The sequence below is a fragment of the Boeremia exigua genome, assembly GCF_020726555.1.
Source record: "Boeremia exigua strain MPI-SDFR-AT-0100 chromosome Unknown C7974scaffold_2, whole genome shotgun sequence".
Lineage (NCBI taxonomy): Eukaryota > Fungi > Ascomycota > Dothideomycetes > Pleosporales > Didymellaceae > Boeremia > Boeremia exigua.
Window position 1 is genome coordinate 2,552,188 of NW_025763519.1, and position 18,093 is coordinate 2,570,280.

The window sequence follows — 18,093 nt, forward strand, 5'->3', positions numbered from 1 at the left end:
ATTGCGGGTGGCATTCCATCACTCTCAATTGGCAATCATCATGGTGGTGCTTGGTGCAATGGGTGCTTCCATGTAAGTGCATGAAGTGTATGTCAAGCTGTTGCTAACAAGGTGATCTAGGTAATATACGGCACTCGCTTCCGGTGTCGTACCTGTGTTGATTGGGATTATTGCTTCATGTGTATCTCGCTTCTACGTCATATACACCAAGACCATGACTGGGAAGTGATACAGGCCAACTCAATGATCGAAGGTGAACATGAGTCCTCGGCGGAAACGACGTCTGGACCATAGCATGTTACACATGACAAAGAGCCGTTACTTGTCCTTTCAGATCCAAATTTTAGCTCTTCCAGCCCGCTCAAGATAAAATGAAGATTCGGGACTACCGAATTGGATGAAGTGCAAGTCTCCTTACTCACCATACATCGACTCAAATGCACCATCTTCGCCAACCACTATCTTGAATGCGACCTTTGCATATACTCTCGCAGTCTCTGAGTCACCCCATGACCCGATGGCCATGAAGGCCTCCCTTGCTTGCAGGAATGCTTCAATCAGGTGATCAACAAACAAGCCCCACCTCACAATCCTGAACGGCTCGGGCGTACAATCTGCACCAGCTACAGAGAAACCAAGGAGAGAAAGAGTCTGCTGGAAAGACCCCAACGCTTTTTCTATCTTGCCTTGCACCAGATATATGCGCGTCAACAGTGCTTGCGGATCCCAGACCAGAAGACGGGGCACCTCATCCATGGAACGCTGATAGGTGTCATTTAAAGCTTTGAGAAGACGCTTGGCTTTGCCTAGCTTCAAGTTTTGCTGAGGAGATGGTTGAAATACTTGCTGCAGCTCTTTGAGGAGCTTCTTTCTCTCAGCATGCACGGTAGCTTCCGTTGTTGCGTCATCCTGGCAAATGGCACAGTCACAGACAAACTGCCAATTCTTAAGCTTCTCCTGAGCTTTTAGAGGTTCACCGGAAGGCATGTGGTACCAGAACGTGATCTCCTCCCCAGGCTGAAGATCTCGGGTCGCGCGTACGATCATCATGTCGCCGATGAAGGAGCGACGGGCGTTCTGCATACAGCTGTGGTTGATGTACGAAGCTTGAGTCCAGATTCCGCAGGAGTGGTAAGCGGCCTGGGTTTTGGAGTCGTTGGCAGCGGTGGATTTGTGGGTCTCCAGGCTAGACAGCGGGCAACCGAAGACGTTGAACCCCATGATCTTCTCTACGAGGAAGCTATGCGTGTATGTTCAGTATTTGCATACCAGCACCTGAGATGCATCTTTTGGTCATACTTACGTGTCAACCACAGGCTGTCCATCGACACTGGTCGTGCTTGCCGTTTTATAATCTCCATGATGTAATGCGGTGAAAGTTGCAGCGAGAGATGGGTTACGGTAGATCTTCTGCACGATGATCTTGATGAGATCAGCTTGACCACCCATGAATGAACGGCCTGCCTCAATGTTGACCAGTAGAGTGAGCCTGGAATTGCCAACGCCAGTCTCAGGAACATATGCTTGGGCAAACGCCTTCTCGCATAAAAGCAGCTCACCAGCTTTCACAGGTTTGGTCACGAATATTCCGCGACCTTTTCCCGCTGATTCTTTGATTTCTATAGGTCCCATGTATGTGGCGTGGTCCAACTGTGGAGGCTGCAGCTTCTTTGCCTCCTTCTGGAGGAGTCCGAAATTGTAGTTCCCACTGCTGACTTCCGTGCGGCGGCTTTGAACACGATCAAAGATGGCTTTTGCTTGTTTGTTGTTGGGAAACTCTGTGCAGAGTGTTTTCAATACACGGTTGCATTCATCGAATCGTTGAAGGAAGTAAAGAGCCTCGGCGGCTCGGAACAATGCCTTTTCGGCTGGTGTTGGTCCAAAGTCGGGGAAGCCTGTATCGGAGAGAGCGCTGTCATAGTGGTTCGTCTTGAGGTAAGCAAGTGATCGATTGCGTTTGATGATCTTGATCCTTTCCGATGTCGTTTTTCGACTCATCGCTCTCGAATATCTGTGGCTACGGCTCAGTACATTTGCTTAAACGTACAACAGAAACTTCATACTCCTCGATAGCTTTCCAGTAGTTCCCTGCACCCACAGCAGAGTCGCCCTTGGATTTCGATATTTCAGCTGACTGCTCGGCCTCAGACATGGGTGGATTCCATCTCTTGGGTAGGATGGGATCACCCCTGTCAACGTATACAATGTCAGAGAGGTGATCCACGCGTAGGCCATAGTCGCCCGAAGCCATGATTTTGAAATATGGCTCCTTGACTAGCAGCGTTGTGCCGACGTTGACGACATCAGTGGCTTGGCGGATGTTTTCTTCCTCCTGTTGATACAGCTGCAGCACAACAGCATCCTCGCTTTCATCTTCAGCAAGTACAATGATAGCAGTCATACGATTTGGGGGGGCGATTGCTCGAAGCAAGAGATATTTCCCTCGGTGATGCGTTTCGAGCATAAGCTGCCTAATTGACATAGGCGTAAGCTGTGCGAGAGGTGTGGTGCAAGGGAGATATGCAGGGGGAATGAATGATGAATGGATCAAATTACTTTGGTCTCCCCGATCTGCTGTTGTGGTGTTCCTAAGAACCATCATAAATTCGATGTACATGTGTTCTTTTGGCTTTCGATCGCTGGGACGCTGACCTTGTCTACTTCTGGCTTTTTGGAGTGTCTGCTTCTGGCGTTCGATTATATGAATGAATTCGCTAGAATCCGAGTGGACCTCCATGTTGGCGACGGCGAAAATGAAGACGGTGTTGTTTTTAAAAGATTGTGGGTGTTGACATCCTCGCGGAGGATGGCCGTTCACCTCGCACGCACGCGCCGCAACTTCCCCGCTCGCGATCAGGAGCGCCCTCAACAACCACTTCTTCTCTTCGCGCCCCCACTGCACATCTACAGAAAGAGCCATTTCTCAGCAAGTCCCTCATCTTGCAGTAACATGGTTACGATAACGACTATAGGCTGCTGGCTCTCAAAATGATCCACTGCGCGATTCTGTCCTAGCGGTCAAACAGCGTCACCATCGCCAACCCATGAAACGTGTGGATCTCTTCGCGGTCGATCTACCGCATGTGGGTACCTATCTTGATCGCACATCAATGGCATAACATCGTCTGCTTAACACAGCTGCCAATCAGGCAAATCACATGTGGCATTGGCTGCTACCGCCGACGCGTGAGATACTGCACCCCTGCATGCTTGGCTGAGCTACACTTCATCAATCATCAATCGCACCTTTGATCTGGGTCATTCAAGTGACAACTGGTACGACGTAGACTCCGTGACTTGAGCTCAGCTTTTCTCGGTACAGTTTTCGACATCACGTAGGACGATTCAGTACGACTGGAGGCGGCGGGAAGCCTTGTCATCACATGTTCGACGACTCGACTGCAAAGTCTGTGCATACCTTCAAACGTTTCAACATGAAGGATGCGCATCTGCCTTCTATTTTCGCAGTAAGCAACACTAGGTATGCGCCTCAGGAAGCGCCCTCGAATGGAGAGAGCTCATGCGGCCGAACTCGGTCTTACGTCAAAATGCGGATCGCACCGCGCGGTATCTGCTGTGCTTAGAATGATCCAGGAATCCGACGCTGCTACATAACGTGGTGTATTTTTCTACCTTATCGCACAAGAGGACGCATACAGTTAGTTCCGAGGTCGCTCTATGTCGACATAATGGTGAGCTGAAATGGAACTTTAGCCAGAGGAGAGGTCTGGAAATGATGCCTGGATCTTGGATGCCTGAAGAAGGCCATCAGCCTCGTTGATAGCATCACTCCAGTCAGCCTTGTCAATGCCAGCTGCATCGTCGAACAAGGCTGCCTGATCTTGCGACGCCTATTCCGCACTATGCAGTGAATGGCGTGTTTCTAACAATTTCCGTCGCAAGATTTGGTGGGTGGGCTGTTGTATTGATTGGATTGATAGAGAACTGTGCCGTACACCTGCAGAGTCTCTTACGATGACCGAGACGAGCGCTTAGCCACTCTTCTGAGTTCAAAAGCCGCCACAGACCCAGCGGAACATGTGTACAACGAGCTTAGATTTTTCCTTCCCCACTTAGACGACTACACATCACTTCGCGAAGTAACAATGACAAGGGTACGTGACGCATGCAATGATCCTACTCAATTACTAAGACTGCGCTACCATACAGGGCCGGCCACCAGCCGCACCGATAAGCTCAGCTCCTATGTCTCCTGAATCATCGCTGTCATTACAGAAGTCGTCTCTAGAGGATCGGTACATTTTTGGCGCATCATCTGCCTTCTTTGAAACTCGTGGCGCTTTCACTTTTGACCCAGATACCCCTCTACCGTCTGTGGAGCGAGCCCCTCTCCCTTCGGATAGTCAACAATGCGCGCCGAGCACACCGTCGATTGAAAATTTCACTGAGCAGATATCTGACGGGGCTATTGTTCAGGAGCAAATCGATGCTCTGCATAGTCTGAAATTGACATCGCCGGAAACCTCAGAGCTTTCTCCGGAACGAAAAGCTCCGACACCTTCAATCTGTATATCTCCATCGGCGTCCCCAGTTCATGTGGTTAGAAGCGACAGTCTTGTTGCAGATCTTCGGACTCTACACATAGATTCTCGTGATGGAAACTCCAAGCCACCGTTACGCACACCATCTTCGCCCTCCCCTTCCCGCCGTCGTCGCTCTGGGTCTGGGATTATTCGAGATACTCATCGAATTGAAGATGAACCCCCCCACCCTAGCCCTTTCCACAATCCTGAAGTCCAAAATTCTCTTTCTGACGTCAAACGTTGCGTGTCGAGAATGGTCACTGCCCTGTCTAGCTCGAGTTTACATCTCGAAAGCGGCTCTACTATACAGAGTCTTCACCAACAAGCCCTAGACTTGGTTCACCAACAACTGCCGTCTTCGCGCATTGTTGGACTCATTGGGGATTCAGGGGTTGGTAAAAGTAGTCTCATCAACTCCTTGCTCGACAAGGAGAATTTGGTGAGAGCAGTAAGTTGCTATGACCTTCTCAAAAACAATGAAGCTGACACCAAAGTAACAGAGCGGTAGCGGCACCGCTTGTACATGTGCTGTCACAGAGTACATTTATCATGACAAGGACAACTTCATCATTCATGTGGACTACTTTACGTTAGACGAGTTGAGGAGACAGTTTGAAGAGCTACTAAGAGCATACCGTGATTACGAAGAGCTGCCTGAAACTGCGAAGAGCAAAGGTGGAAACAAGGAAGCACAGAGTGTCAACAAAGTGCTCGAGAAGAAAGCCAATCTCGCCACCCAAACGTTCAGCGCAATCTTCAAGGCCAAGCTCGGAAACGAGCCTACAGTTCTCTCTACCATGGTCTTTGAACGCGCTATAAATCTGATGGTCGGCTGGGCGGAAGATTTACTCCCTCGTACGAATGACCAAGAGTCCTTCAACACGGACGAACAATGCTCTTCTCGGCTCAGGGAATTGACCTCAGAATCAGACGCGCGTGCAACCAATGGTGCAACCCAGAACCAATGGCCGCTAATTCGAAAGTTGCGTGTACATCTGAATGCTTATATCCTAAGTAAAGGACTCATCGTAGCCGATCTTCCCGGCCTTCGCGACCATAACTCTGCTCGCAGGGCAATCACAGAACGATACGTTCGACAGTGCCACCAAATTTTCGCCGTCGCTCGGATTGACCGAGCTGTCACGGATGAAAGTGTCGAAGAAATCTTTGAGCTCGCACGTCATGCAAAGTTATCGAAGATTGATGTGGTGTGCACCAGGTCCGAGGATATTCAGATACGGGAGGCTAAGCACGACTGGATCGCGGAAAGAGCGAGAATTGAGGAGCTTGAGAGCGCAATTGAGGCCGATACGCAAGAGGTGGATTCGCTGAAGGAAGATATCCAAGACTTCGAGCAAGACCTTAAGGATCTGACTCGAGAAGAGCGCCACGAATTCGAACAGCTGCAGCAAGATTGTCGCAAAGCTGAACAGTCCAAACAGAAGCACGAGTTTGAGATGTTGCGCCTCATTGTCACTTTGCGGAACGCAAAAGTGTCCGATGGATTACGGGCATATTATAAGGACCACCCCGTCGCTTCAACACTCAGAATATTCTGCGTCAGCAACAAGATTTACTGGGATCACCGCAGTAAACCCGCACCAAAATCCGCACCTTACCTCAAGATGAGCGGCATCATACAGCTTCGGCAACACTGTATTGGAATCGTCGCGGACAGTCGACTTCGTGCCGCTGTGAGCTTTATCAAGGACCAAGTTCCCGCGTTCCTTGTCTCCGTGGGGCTTTGGGTCGAAGCTGGATCTGGCAACTCGAACGCAGAAAAGAAACAACAGATGTTGGACGCCGTTTCTGCTGTTCAGCAAGCCCTTGATGAGGTATGTAACTTACCTACCGTCTTCGCGTTGCTTGGAACTGAGATGAATCTGAAGTCGTGTTCTGTTGGAGGAACGATCTTCTGAAGAGAGAACCGCGTTGCTAAGGCAGAGCCCCAGTTCAAAGTTACTGGAGCAGAATCACTGATTCCAAATTGTAGATGGCATCCCCGAGGTCTCAAGTCAACCAATTCTCTCGTGATTTGTTGAGAAATTACAAGGAAAATATCGATGGATACATGCGTAAGTGTAGACTCCATTGTACCTTATTTACTGCTAACTTGCCAATAGAGCAGTACACAGGACGATGGACTGCTAGTGCCGAAAGAGCAAGCATGCTCTGGCAAGGAGTAAGCGCCTATTGAAATCGGGCAACATCCGCTGACTGCTTCACAGTGGCATCATTCGTCTTTCAGAGCGTTCTGCTCCAATTATGGAGACCATTGTACACCAACAATAGGTCGGCGTTGCTGGAACAAGGAAGCAATGGCACAAATGAAGAGTGATATGATTGATATCTGGTCCGATTTTGCAGCGGATAACGATGATCACCTTCAGGACTCTCTCGACAAGCTCGGAGAAGATTTTGAGGACGTTGTGAGTGTCGACAGGTCTGAACTTGGGATCAAATCCCGATCAGTCGCACGGGTCCTTCATGGAATATTGGACCATCGCAAGGATCTCGTGCTTTACGGCATCGAGGATGCAATTGAAGAGTATCGTCGTGGGCTTCGGTATCTTGAAACGGATGCTTTGGCCCCTGTCCGGACATCCTTCATGGGCAAACTTATGGAGGACACTTATCACGCAGCGAATATGGAGTACGGTAAGTCGACTTCCTTGTATCCCACTTCTGGATTCACGGCTAATTTTGATTAATTGACAGGCACGGGGAGCGATCAACGCCGCAAAAGACTGATCAAGGGAGGATTCGGAGACAGGGATCTCATGGAAACCTACCGCCGAGCTTGTAAGGCTGGGTTCAAGGCTCTTGCCCGTTCTTTGCAAGAACAGATCAGTGAAGTTGTGGGGCAGCAGATCCAGCTCATAGAGGCAGATTTGCAGATACTCAACAGCGAGAATGTAGTGCTGGAGAGCGAACGAAATCCGCAGTTCAGGAGACGAGTTGGGTCTGAGTTGGATTTTGTAAGGAAAGAGCTAGAAAGAGCTCAGCGGATTGTCACGACTGCGACATAAATTCCTTTAGTCGATCTCCATTTATAATATTTCTAGAGACTTATAAATACCGCAGGATGGCAAAGCCGCTCATTGTGAAGACCAATTATGAAGAGGGTCATTTGTTGGCGATAATTGATCGAGAAGCGTAACGAATGAGGGGAAGATTGGGATGGTGGCCCCACAACTGATCTCACGTTATCCTGTTCACTTGTCGTCACCACCAAGACTACCTCCAGTCTATTCTCCCCACTCGTGGCATGCTCAACGTGTGCGAGGTGATACACTCTAAGTCCGCAGTCCCGCAGGCGAAGTGCGGGGACCCCACATTCGGCACATCATGGAGCCACTGCTCCCCACATCCGGATCCGACCATCCCCCATATACCTATGCATACATCATGTACGGTTTCCTGATTCCGTTGTTTGATCGTTGGAAAATCACAAGCCGAGATTCAACATCATGATATTTGCCAACATGCAAGAAACTATCACACCTGCAGTTCGTACCTCAACTTTACACTCCACTTCGACTCCAAAAACTCACTTCCACATAGCAGCCTAGTCGCGAGACCTCTCCAAATCGCGGCTTCTCAGTCCCTCAATCAGAAGCAACTCCCAAACCCAGCAAACCTTTACGGGAATGGCAAAAGGAGCAAGGCATTGATCGTGATGCGCAGATCAAACTCACAAAGCTCGTGCACATGCGCTACCAGCACCCCGATCTGGACGTCATCACAACCTTCCTCCGGGACTTCGGCATGACTGTCGCCCACAAAACAGACACTGCCCGCTGGTTCAAAGGCTACAGCGACGACCAGTACGTCTACTACGCGCAACAAGGCGAGAAGAAGTTCCTCGGCGGCTGCTTCGAAGTCGAGAGCTACGCCGAGCTCGAAAAAGCCTCGAAACTGCCCACCGCCGGCCCCATCGAAGCCCTCACCTCCGCCCCCGGCGGCGGGCACCTGCTCACACTCTACGACCCCTCCGGCTTCCCACTCTGCCTGCTCCACGGCCAGACCAAGAAGCCCCCCGGCCCCTACCCCGAGATCCTCACCACCAACTACGAGGCCCTCAAACCGCGCGTCGCGCGCTTCCAGCGCTTCACCCCCGGCCCCGCCGCAGTCCATAAACTGGGCCACTACGGCCTGTGCGTCACCGACTACCCGTCCACCCTCGCCTGGTACACGCGCACCTTCAACCTAGCCCCAACCAACATCCTGACCGCGGGCTCCACCGACGTCGCGGCCTTTGCGCACATCGACCGCGGCGCCACGCCCGTAGACCACCACAGCATCTTCTTCAGCACCGCCGCAACCAGCCATGTGCATCATTGCTCCTTCGAGGTCCACGACTTCGACGCCCAGGCGCTGGGCCACGCGTGGCTCGCTAAACGGGGGTATGAGAGCGTGTGGGGCGTCGGCCGGCACGTGCTCGGGTCCCAGATCTTCGATTACTGGTGGGACACCGCGGGGAATATGGTCGAGCACTATGCGGATGGGGATTTGGTGGATGAGGGGACGGAGGTTGGGTGGGGGGAGGCGGGGGATGAGGGATTGGCGGTTTGGGGGCCGGAGGTGCCGGGGTGGTTTTTGGATTGAGGGAGAGGGGGGTGTTGTGGGTGTTGGGGGAACTTTTTTTTTGGGGGGGGGGGGGGGGGGGGGGTCACTATGGACATGGGTACAAGACGACTCAGCAGCGGAGTTGGGAAGCGTTCGTAAGATAATTGACATATCGCTGTACAAAGCGTGGTGCCAGATACAACCCTAAGAGCAGAGGGTGAAGGATAGGGCTAGTAGGTTTGGTGTTCGTCGCCAAGGCGCCAGCCTTCGCTTAAACTCTAGCGCTTCCATACCAGCATTAGAAGTGTGGGCCACGTGGGCGTCCACAGACACGAAGAGTGGACGTCCCCAGCCGCGACGGACATCCACTCCTACAAAAATATTCACCGACATTCGTATCCACGAGCAAAAAAAGAGGTTTCTATCTCCGCTCCCAGAATCGAACTAGGGACCTTTCGATAACAATGTTGCTATTACAGTCGAACGTGATAAACCAACTACACCAAGCGGAGGGGTGCAAGAGAAATCTTGCGCTTGTGATTGATGGTCATGTGACCAATTGTAAAAAATATATTGATGAGTGGAAGGAGAGGGAAAAAAGAAAATGAGGGTGGTGAGGACAGCTGTGGGGCTGACGTGAGATGGGTGGGGCGTGTGGGGCTGAGGGTGATTTGTTGCTACGGGTGTGGAGGAGCATGATGGGAGGGAGGGGTTGGGAGGTTGAGTTTAGGTTGGAATATGTTTTGTGTGTTTTGGTTCGTGTACATACATTGCCCTCTTTTGGGGCGTTGAGGCGCTGGGGCATGCCAGCCAATGAGCCATGCTGTGACCATGCCATGCAAATATCTATCAAGACTTTTTTCGACGTGCTAACCCCGGCGTCGCTTGGTGCCGTTCTGCACTGCAGCGTTGGACCGCCGTTCGTCGCCGCTGGCCGCGACTTCATCGTCGTTCATCCACTCGCGTCCCGCGCCCGGGCTGCGGCGTCGGAACTGCCCGGCGCCGATGGCAACGACCTCGTCCTCGCTGTCGCTGTTCTCGATGTCCAGAATAACCGGCATGAGGAACTCGGCTTGGCCGTTGGCTCCGCTGTCGGCGGCTGACCCCTTGACTTCGAAGGTGAGCACGTCGACCTCCTCGTCTTCCTGGTCGAGGCGGCGCTTGTGCAGCTCCTCGAGGGGCTGGATGTCGAACTCGTCCTCGCGCTCGATGTATTCGACGTTCTCTTCGACTTCGACGAAGTCGGGTGCGAGGGCGGACCAGCGCTGGGGCTGCAGGATGGACCACAGCCAGACGCGGCCGGAGTCGACGCCGACGGCTGCAACGAAGGGTCGTAGAGGGTGCCATTCCACCACAGACAGCTCCTCCTTGGTACCTTCCAGGATCTTGACCAGACTGCCTTGTCCTCGCTCCCAGACGTAGATGTGATGGTTCATCCATGTCGACGCCGTGACGTATTCGCCGCTCGGGCTGAAGGAGACGTGGTTCCATGAGAGTCTCTGCACCAAATCCTGGAATCTGTGCTCCACTTCAAGCTGGAGTGTGTCGAAGTCGAGTTTGGGATCGCTGAAGTCGGGCAGATGCAGCGTGCGTACTATGCGGTCGCTTGCATTGACGACAATGTCGCGTCCGGAGGGAGTCAGACGGATGTACACGATGATGTTGTTGGTGACCCTGTATGAGTATTTGACCTCGTGTGTTTCCGTGTCGATGATGTTCATCCACCCCTTGTTCGTGCCGGCAATGATGTGCTTGCCGGAGGGCGTGAAGAGGGTCATGGTGGTGGTCTGTTTGGCATCCTGCGCCGCCTGCTTCTCTGTGGCGTTGTCGCGCTCGACCTGGGAACGGCGAGGCGCGGAGGGAATCTGCTGCTTGACGGGGATCTGCTCGGTCATGTCCACGATGACGGGCTGGTCTTCGAAGAGGGCGGCGACGAAGAGCATGTGGTTGTTGGGGTGCAGCTCGGCGATGAAGATGGCGGCATCGAAGCGGACGGTGCGCACGCGGGAGCCGTCTTGCAGGTCCCACAGCACGCACTTCCAGTCCTGGCCGGTGCTGAGCAGGTAGCGGTCGTTGGTGGACCAGCTCAGCGACTGCACCTGGCGCGTGTGGCCGCGCAGCTTGCGGGCGACGCCATTGGTCTCGATGTCGAAGATGACGACGATGCCGTCGTGCTGTGCGTGTCAGCGGGGACAGGAAGCGGCGGGGGCTTGCATACGCGGCCCGAGGCAAGCAGGTCGCCGCGGTGGCTGAAGCGGATCGAGGTGGAGTGGCCGCTGCCTGTATGCTGTGAGCTGGGTGCGCCGGCGCAAAGGCAGCACACTCACGAAGGCGGCCGGTGATCACGTCGGGGCAGTCCTGTGCGAGCACAAACGGGTCGACCAGGGACAGATTCATCTTCACGGCGCGGGGTGCAGGGCGGTGCCGGGCTCAGCGGGCATCGTCAGCGCCAGGGCCCTCCATGCGCGCAGGTGCGGACAAAGCGCGTCGCCGCGTCGCATCCATCTGCTTTGTGTTGCGCTGCACGGCAGCGATTCGGCGCTAGGCGCTAGTGGCTTGGCGGGCCGCCGCTTCTGCGCTTCTGCCTTTGAGCAGTGCACGCCCGTCGGCGCGCCCACCCTCTGTCACCGCCATCCCCCATCTCCCCGCGACCGTTCTGCCCGCCCAGAGCGCGTCTTCCACCTCTTCAGCCCGCTCGAGTTCCCCGGCGAGCTCCTCCTGCGCGCGCCCTCCGCCGCACGCGCGATTGCAGCGAGCCCCCGACCGAGCAGCCTCGCCCCCCGGCGCTATTCTTCGACCACATCACTTCCAGCGCGCGCGGCGCATCTCCTCCATCTGCGAGCGCGGCCTCCAGGCGCACCAGCTACTACGGCACATTACTCCCGTCTAATACACGCGCCCAGAGCCAGGCGTGGCCCTGCGCAGACGCCTTCATCGGCCCTCGGTCAATAAAACGATCGCCCGCACACTCGCCCTTCACCAGCCTCTCGCGATACCGCCACTATGCCGCCCGGCGCGCCAGCAGTATCGAAATGTCCGCTCCGGACCATCAAGGAGATCCAGTTCGGGCTGCTCTCCCCCGAGGAGATCAAAGCCATGAGCGTCGTCCATATCATCTACCCCGAGACCATGGACGAGGACAACAAGAAGCCCCGTGAGCAGGGCCTCAACGACCCCAAGCTCGGCACCATCGACCGCATGTACTCGTGTGCGACGTGCAAGGAAGACATCCAGGTCTGCCCTGGGCATTTTGGCCACATCGAGCTGGCCACTCCCGTCTTTCATGTCGGTGAGTGAAATTCGCCGAGAGTGTTTTTTCATCACTGACACACGCAGGTTTTGTGGTCAAGATCAAGAAGATTCTTGAGACGGTGTGCCACAGCTGTGGCTTGATCCTCGCTGACACCGTAAGTCTTCCTCGTGAAGACGAACTTTTCAGGCATTGGAGATTCCTGTACTGACTGCCACTGCCAGAACCACCCAGATTGGGATATGGCTATGAAGACCAAGGATGCGAAGCGGCGATTTGACAAGATCTGGCGCATGTCGCGCACACGGCGAACGTGCGAACAGGACACCACTGACGATGACCCGAAGAAGCCTCGCCGCCCCCATGGCGGCTGTGGCAATCCGCAGCCCGATACTATCCGCAAGGAAGGCCTCAAGCTCACCGGCACATGGAAGGAGAAGAAGAAGGACGAGGAAGAGAGCCAGGGCGACCGCAAGGAGGTCATTACCCCGCAGACGGCCCTCAACATCTTCAAGCTGCTCAACGATGATACGCTGCAAACACTCGGCCTGAACAAGGACTACGCCCGCCCAGAGTGGATGATCCTCACCGTTCTGCCTGTCCCCCCGCCCCCAGTCCGTCCCAGTATCTCAGTCGATGGTACCGGACAGGGCATGCGTGGTGAAGATGATTTGACCTACAAGCTGGGCGATATCATCCGCGCCAACAGTCGTGTCCTGCAATGTATCCAGGACGGTTCACCGCAGCACGTTCTCACCGAGTTCGACACGCTGCTTCAGTACCACTGCGCAACGTACATGGACAACGACGCAAATGGTGTCCCACAGGCTATGCAGAAGTCCGGCCGTCCGCTAAAGACCATTCGTGGTCGCCTAAAGGGCAAGGAGGGTCGTCTTCGAGGTAACTTGATGGGCAAGCGTGTTGACTTCTCTGCTCGTACTGTCATCACAGGTGACCCCAACTTGTCGCTGGATCAGGTCGGTGTGCCGCGCTCGATTGCTCGCACACTCACCTACCCCGAGGTCGTTACCAAGTTCAACATCAGCAAGCTGACTGCACTCGTCCGAAACGGTCCCAATCAGCATCCTGGTGCCAACTATGTCATCAAGGCAGACGGTGTACGTCTCGATCTCAAGCACAACAAGAACCTCGACGATCTGCGACTGCAGTATGGATGGAAGGTCGAGCGCCACATCAACGACGATGATGTTATTATCTTCAACCGTCAGCCCTCCCTTCACAAGGAATCTATGATGGGTCATCGCGTCAAGGTCATGCCTTACTCGACCTTCCGCCTCAACTTGTCGGTCACATCTCCATACAACGCCGATTTCGACGGTGACGAGATGAACCTCCACGTCCCACAGAGTGATGAGACCCGAGCTGAGGTCCAGAACCTGTGTATGGTGCCTAAACAGATTGTCTCGCCCCAAAAGAACTCGCCGTTGATGGGTATTGTGCAGGATACTCTGTTGGGTGCCTATAAGATGACCCGTAAAGACTCTTTCTTGCCCATCGAACAGGTCATGAACATCATGATGTGGGTGCCTGACTGGGATGGCGTTGTCCCCGAGCCTGCAATCTTGAAGCCCCTCCCGCTGTGGACCGGAAAGCAGATCATGAGCATGGCCATTGCAAAGGAGGTCAACATTGTCAGACTTGACGATAAGTCCAAGCCTGGGCCGTGGAACGACATCGAAGACAAGAGCTTGATCATTATAGGTGGACAGCTTCTCTTCGGTCAGATCACGAAGAAGATTGTCGGTGCGACAGCTGGCGGTGTCATTCACATCATCTTCAACGAGCTTGGGCCCATGGACGCTGTGGCCTTTTTCAACGCTTGTCAGCGCATTGTGTGCTACTGGCTGTTGCACCACGGCTTCAGCATGGGTGTTGGTGACGCCATTCCTGATCCCGCGACATCCAAGAAGATTGCCGATTGCATTGCCAAGTCCAAGCAGGATGTTGAAGATATCATTCTTGAGGCCACTCAGGACAAGCTTGAACCGCTGCCAGGTATGACCGTTCGTGGCACCTTCGAGTCGAAGGTTCAGAAATTCCTGAACGAAGGTCGTGAGGGTGGTGGTACTGCTGCTCAAAACAGTCTGAAGCATTTTAACAACGTCGTCAACACGGTCATTTCTGGTTCCAAGGGTTCCACTGTCAACATCTCGCAGATGGTGTCTCTTGTCGGTCAACAGGCCGTCGAAGGCCAACGTATTCCCTTCGGATTTAAGTACCGAACCTTGCCTCATTTCACAAAGGACGACTATTCGCCAGAGTCTCGAGGTTTCGTCGAGAACTCTTACCTTCGCGGTCTTACTCCTTCGGAGTTCTTTTTCCACGCCATGGCTGGTCGTGAAGGTCTGATCGATACCGCTGTCAAGACTGCCGAGACAGGTTACATCCAGCGTCGTCTCGTCAAAGCGCTCGAAGACGTTATGGTCAAGTATGACGGTACTGTGCGTAACTCGATGGGCGATATTGTGGAGTTTGTGTACGGTGAGGATGGTCTTGATGGTGCACACATCGAGAACCAGAAGCTCGACATCATCACTTCATCCGAAGCGAAGTTTGAGAAGCAGTTCAAGCTTGACGTCGTTGCCACAGGAAAGCCTCCTATTCCGACCAGTCAACTCGAAGTTGCGGTTGAGATCCAGGGTGATGTTGAGGTTCAACGGTACCTGGACGAAGAGTTCGAGCAGATTAAGATTGACCGCGAGTACCTCCGTGACTTCATCGAGGACGATGACAGTCAGCAGTTCCAGCTTCCTCTCAACATCCAACGTATGATCGAGTCAGCGCAAGCACGTTTCGGTATCAAGCCGCAGCAAGATCGCAGTAACCTCCACCCCATCGAGACCATTACCAAGGTTCGCGAGCTGCTGGATCGCCTTGTGGTCATTCGCGGCGAGGACGACATCTCCAGGGAAGCCCAGGCAAGTGCGACCTACCTGTTCAAGTCGCACCTGCGATCTCGTCTCGCTTTCAAGCGTCTTGTTGTTGAGTACCGTCTGAACAAGAAAGCTTTGGACTACGTTCTTGGTGAGCTGGAGGAGCGCTTCCTCAAGGCTGCCGTCGCGCCTGGTGAGATGGTTGGTGTCCTGGCAGCCCAATCCATTGGCGAGCCTGCTACCCAGATGACACTCAACACTTTCCATTTCGCTGGTGTGTCTTCTAAGAACGTCACACTTGGTGTGCCCCGACTCAAGGAGATTCTCAACATCGCGGCGAACATCAAGACGCCGTCCATGCTTGTCAGGCAAACGAACAAGGGTGGAGACATGCAGGCTGCTATGGATTTGCGGTCTCGTATTGAGCTCACGACTCTTCGCTCGCTCACGTACGCTGTGGAGCTCTACTACGATCCGCAGATCAAGGAAACACTCATCGAACAAGACGAAGATATGGTCGAGTCCTACTTTGTCTTTGGCGAGGGTGACGAAAACCTCGACCAGCAGTCTAAGTGGCTTCTTCGTATTGTGTTGGATCGCAAGAAGCTGCTCGACAGGAGCATTACCATCTCCGAAGTTGCTAATACCATCAAGGAGGAGTTCAAGCCTAACCTGGCAGTCATTTTCAGTGATGAAAACGCCGACGAGCAGATCATCCGTGTTCGATTTATCTGGGATGCTTCTCTCGAGAAGAACGAAGACGATGAAGATGAGCGTGACGAGCGATGGATGCGAAAGCTTGAGAAGCATCTTCTCGACGACGTTACCCTCCGTGGAGTCCGTGGTATCGAGCGTGCTTTCATCCGAGGACTGATCGTTGTCGTCGAGAACGAGGATCGTTCTTTGATTCTGTCAAAGAATGACAAGCGTTGCAACGAGTGGGTCCTGGATACCACCGGTTCTGCCTTGGCCGACGTCCTTGCCATTGAGGGAGTCGACTCCACTCAGACATACTGCAACTCCTTCATCGAAATTCTCGGCGTACTTGGTATTGAAGCAGCTCGTGCTGGTCTTCTCAAAGAGTTGGGCATGGTTCTGTCTTTCGATGGTTCTTACGTCAACCACCGTCATATGGCGCTCCTCGTTGATATCATGACGCAGCGTGGTCTGCTGATGGCTATCACTCGTCACGGCATCAACCGTAACGATACAGGTGCTCTTATGCGCTGTTCGTTTGAGGAGACTGTCGAAATTCTTCTTGAGGCTGCCGGCTTCGGTGAACTGGATGATTGCCGCGGTGTGTCTGAGAACATTATGCTGGGTCAACTGGCACCTATGGGTACTGGAGAGTTTGACGTTGTCATGGACAACTCTATGCTTCTCACCATGGTCGAGGACAACTCAAGAGTCATGGGCGGTGCTGCAGCTGCTGGCAACTTCCTCGACATCGGTGCTAGTACGCCATACGACCTCGGCTCGCCAACGTACGAGGGCGGCATGGGTATGGGCGGTTACGATGCGTCCTTCTCTCCTCTTGCTGCTGCTGGTGGCGACAATGTAGGCGGCTTGAGCGAGTACCAGCCCAATCTCGACAATGGTGGTTTCAGCCCGTACATCCCAGGCAGAAGCCCGGGCTACGCTCCAACGTCGCCAGGCTTCTCAGGCGCCAGCCCGACATCCCCAGGGTACTCACCCACCTCTCCCGGGTACTCGCCCACTTCGCCAGGCATCAGCAGCCCGCGATTCGGTGCCACATCCCCAGGCTATGCGGCTACCAGCCCCCAGTACTCGCCAACATCGCCGAGCTACTCTCCAACCTCGCCCGCCTACGGGTCTCCTACTTCGCCCTCATACTCGCCCACCTCTCCAAGCTACTCGCCGACGTCGCCGTCTTACTCGCCTACGTCGCCAAGCTACAGCCCTACTTCGCCGGCACATCGTGGTGCGACGTCGCCGCACTACAGCCCGACCTCACCTGCGTATAGCCCTACGTCGCCAGCTTACAGCCCTACGAGTCCGCAGTTCGGCGCAAACAATGACAGGCGCTCGCCTGCTTCGCCTACATCCCCGGCATACAGCCCTGCCAGCCCACAGTACTCCCCCACAAGCCCCACTGGCAATGCGGCGTACTCGCCCACGTCACCCAAGTTCTCTCCCACGTCCCCGGGCGCGGCGCCATACTCGGCATCTTCGCCAAAGTGGTCGCCGACTAGCCCGTCTTACTCCCCTTCGTAAGTTCCACGGTCATAGTTGTAGACTCTCCCGCCTCCATACAGCGGCTAACAGCAGCAGATCTCCGAAGCAGTAGAGGATTGTCGTAGTCTGAGAGTGGACATGTTCATGTAAGCACAGGTTCTACCTTGCTTTGTACAAAAGTTATCTTCGCTTCGCGGATGGCTGACTTTCGGTGACACAGCAGCCACCACTGCTTCACTAAAAGTTTGCACCTCCCGGCTGGTCTCGTCCCGCAGAGCCCCCGGCGTTCCTTTAGCTAGGCCCACGCCGCCCACCGCTCCTGCTCCACGACTCGCCCACCGGCACTCCGGTTCTTAATGTCTTTCTTTGCACTTCTTTCACTAAAGAAACTGTACAACACCCCGCTGTCGCTCGACGCACACAGCACCCAAAAACCGTCCTCCCTCGAGCTTCCTCTTCCTCGAGCACTCTCCATTTGCATCCCATACTTACATCATTTGCGGGCGTTTTTTTCGTCTCCTGGGACCCTTGTTCTTGTGCCTTGTTTTTTTGTTTATCCGCCCGACACACACGAATGGGTTGCGGCATTTGGGGCTTTTTCTGCGGCATTACGTGCAATGCGAGGCGTTTGGGGGTTTGC

The 18,093-nt window shown here is 54.0% G+C and overlaps 5 protein-coding genes and 1 non-coding gene across 6 annotated transcripts; 3 read left to right on the plus strand and 3 right to left on the minus strand.

Moving 5' to 3' along the window:
• Positions 1-115: 115 nt before the first annotated feature.
• C7974DRAFT_386403 (uncharacterized protein) lies at positions 116-2,792 on the minus strand (the record flags this gene model as incomplete). Its single annotated transcript, XM_046141057.1, has 3 exons — positions 2,064-2,792; positions 1,304-2,011; positions 116-1,240 (listed from the first exon to the last, which is right to left on the minus strand). Coding segments are annotated over exons 1-3 (2,204 nt in total), but the record flags the coding sequence as incomplete, so codon positions are not given.
• A 1,414-nt stretch (positions 2,793-4,206) lies between these two features.
• On the plus strand, positions 4,207-7,573 carry C7974DRAFT_301862 (uncharacterized protein; the record flags this gene model as incomplete). Its single annotated transcript, XM_046137869.1, has 4 exons — positions 4,207-4,992; positions 5,045-6,349; positions 6,773-7,202; positions 7,263-7,573. The coding sequence occupies 4 exons, from the start codon at positions 4,207-4,209 to the stop codon at positions 7,571-7,573; spliced, it is 2,832 nt and encodes a 943-aa protein (XP_046001919.1).
• A 189-nt stretch (positions 7,574-7,762) lies between these two features.
• Positions 7,763-9,152, plus strand: C7974DRAFT_447761 (Glyoxalase/Bleomycin resistance protein/Dihydroxybiphenyl dioxygenase; the record flags this gene model as incomplete). Its single annotated transcript, XM_046145649.1, has 2 exons — positions 7,763-8,053; positions 8,109-9,152. Exons 1-2 carry the CDS (start codon positions 8,015-8,017, stop codon positions 9,150-9,152), a joined length of 1,083 nt encoding a protein of 360 aa, XP_046001920.1. The 5' UTR covers positions 7,763-8,014.
• A 385-nt stretch (positions 9,153-9,537) lies between these two features.
• On the minus strand, positions 9,538-9,625 carry C7974DRAFT_t31. Its single transcript has one exon. It is a non-coding gene; the product is annotated as a tRNA-Tyr (tRNA).
• A 207-nt stretch (positions 9,626-9,832) lies between these two features.
• On the minus strand, positions 9,833-11,592 carry C7974DRAFT_386412 (WD40-repeat-containing domain protein). The gene is made up of 3 exons (XM_046141058.1): positions 11,441-11,592; positions 11,332-11,393; positions 9,833-11,287 (listed from the first exon to the last, which is right to left on the minus strand). Exons 1-3 carry the CDS (start codon positions 11,508-11,510, stop codon positions 9,983-9,985), a joined length of 1,437 nt encoding a protein of 478 aa, XP_046001921.1. The 5' UTR covers positions 11,511-11,592; the 3' UTR covers positions 9,833-9,982.
• A 524-nt stretch (positions 11,593-12,116) lies between these two features.
• Positions 12,117-17,492, plus strand: C7974DRAFT_301288 (DNA-directed RNA polymerase II subunit RPB1; the record flags this gene model as incomplete). Its single annotated transcript, XM_046137846.1, has 3 exons — positions 12,117-12,402; positions 12,450-12,520; positions 12,588-17,492. The coding sequence occupies 3 exons, from the start codon at positions 12,117-12,119 to the stop codon at positions 17,490-17,492; spliced, it is 5,262 nt and encodes a 1,753-aa protein (XP_046001922.1).
• Positions 17,493-18,093: the final 601 nt, after the last annotated feature.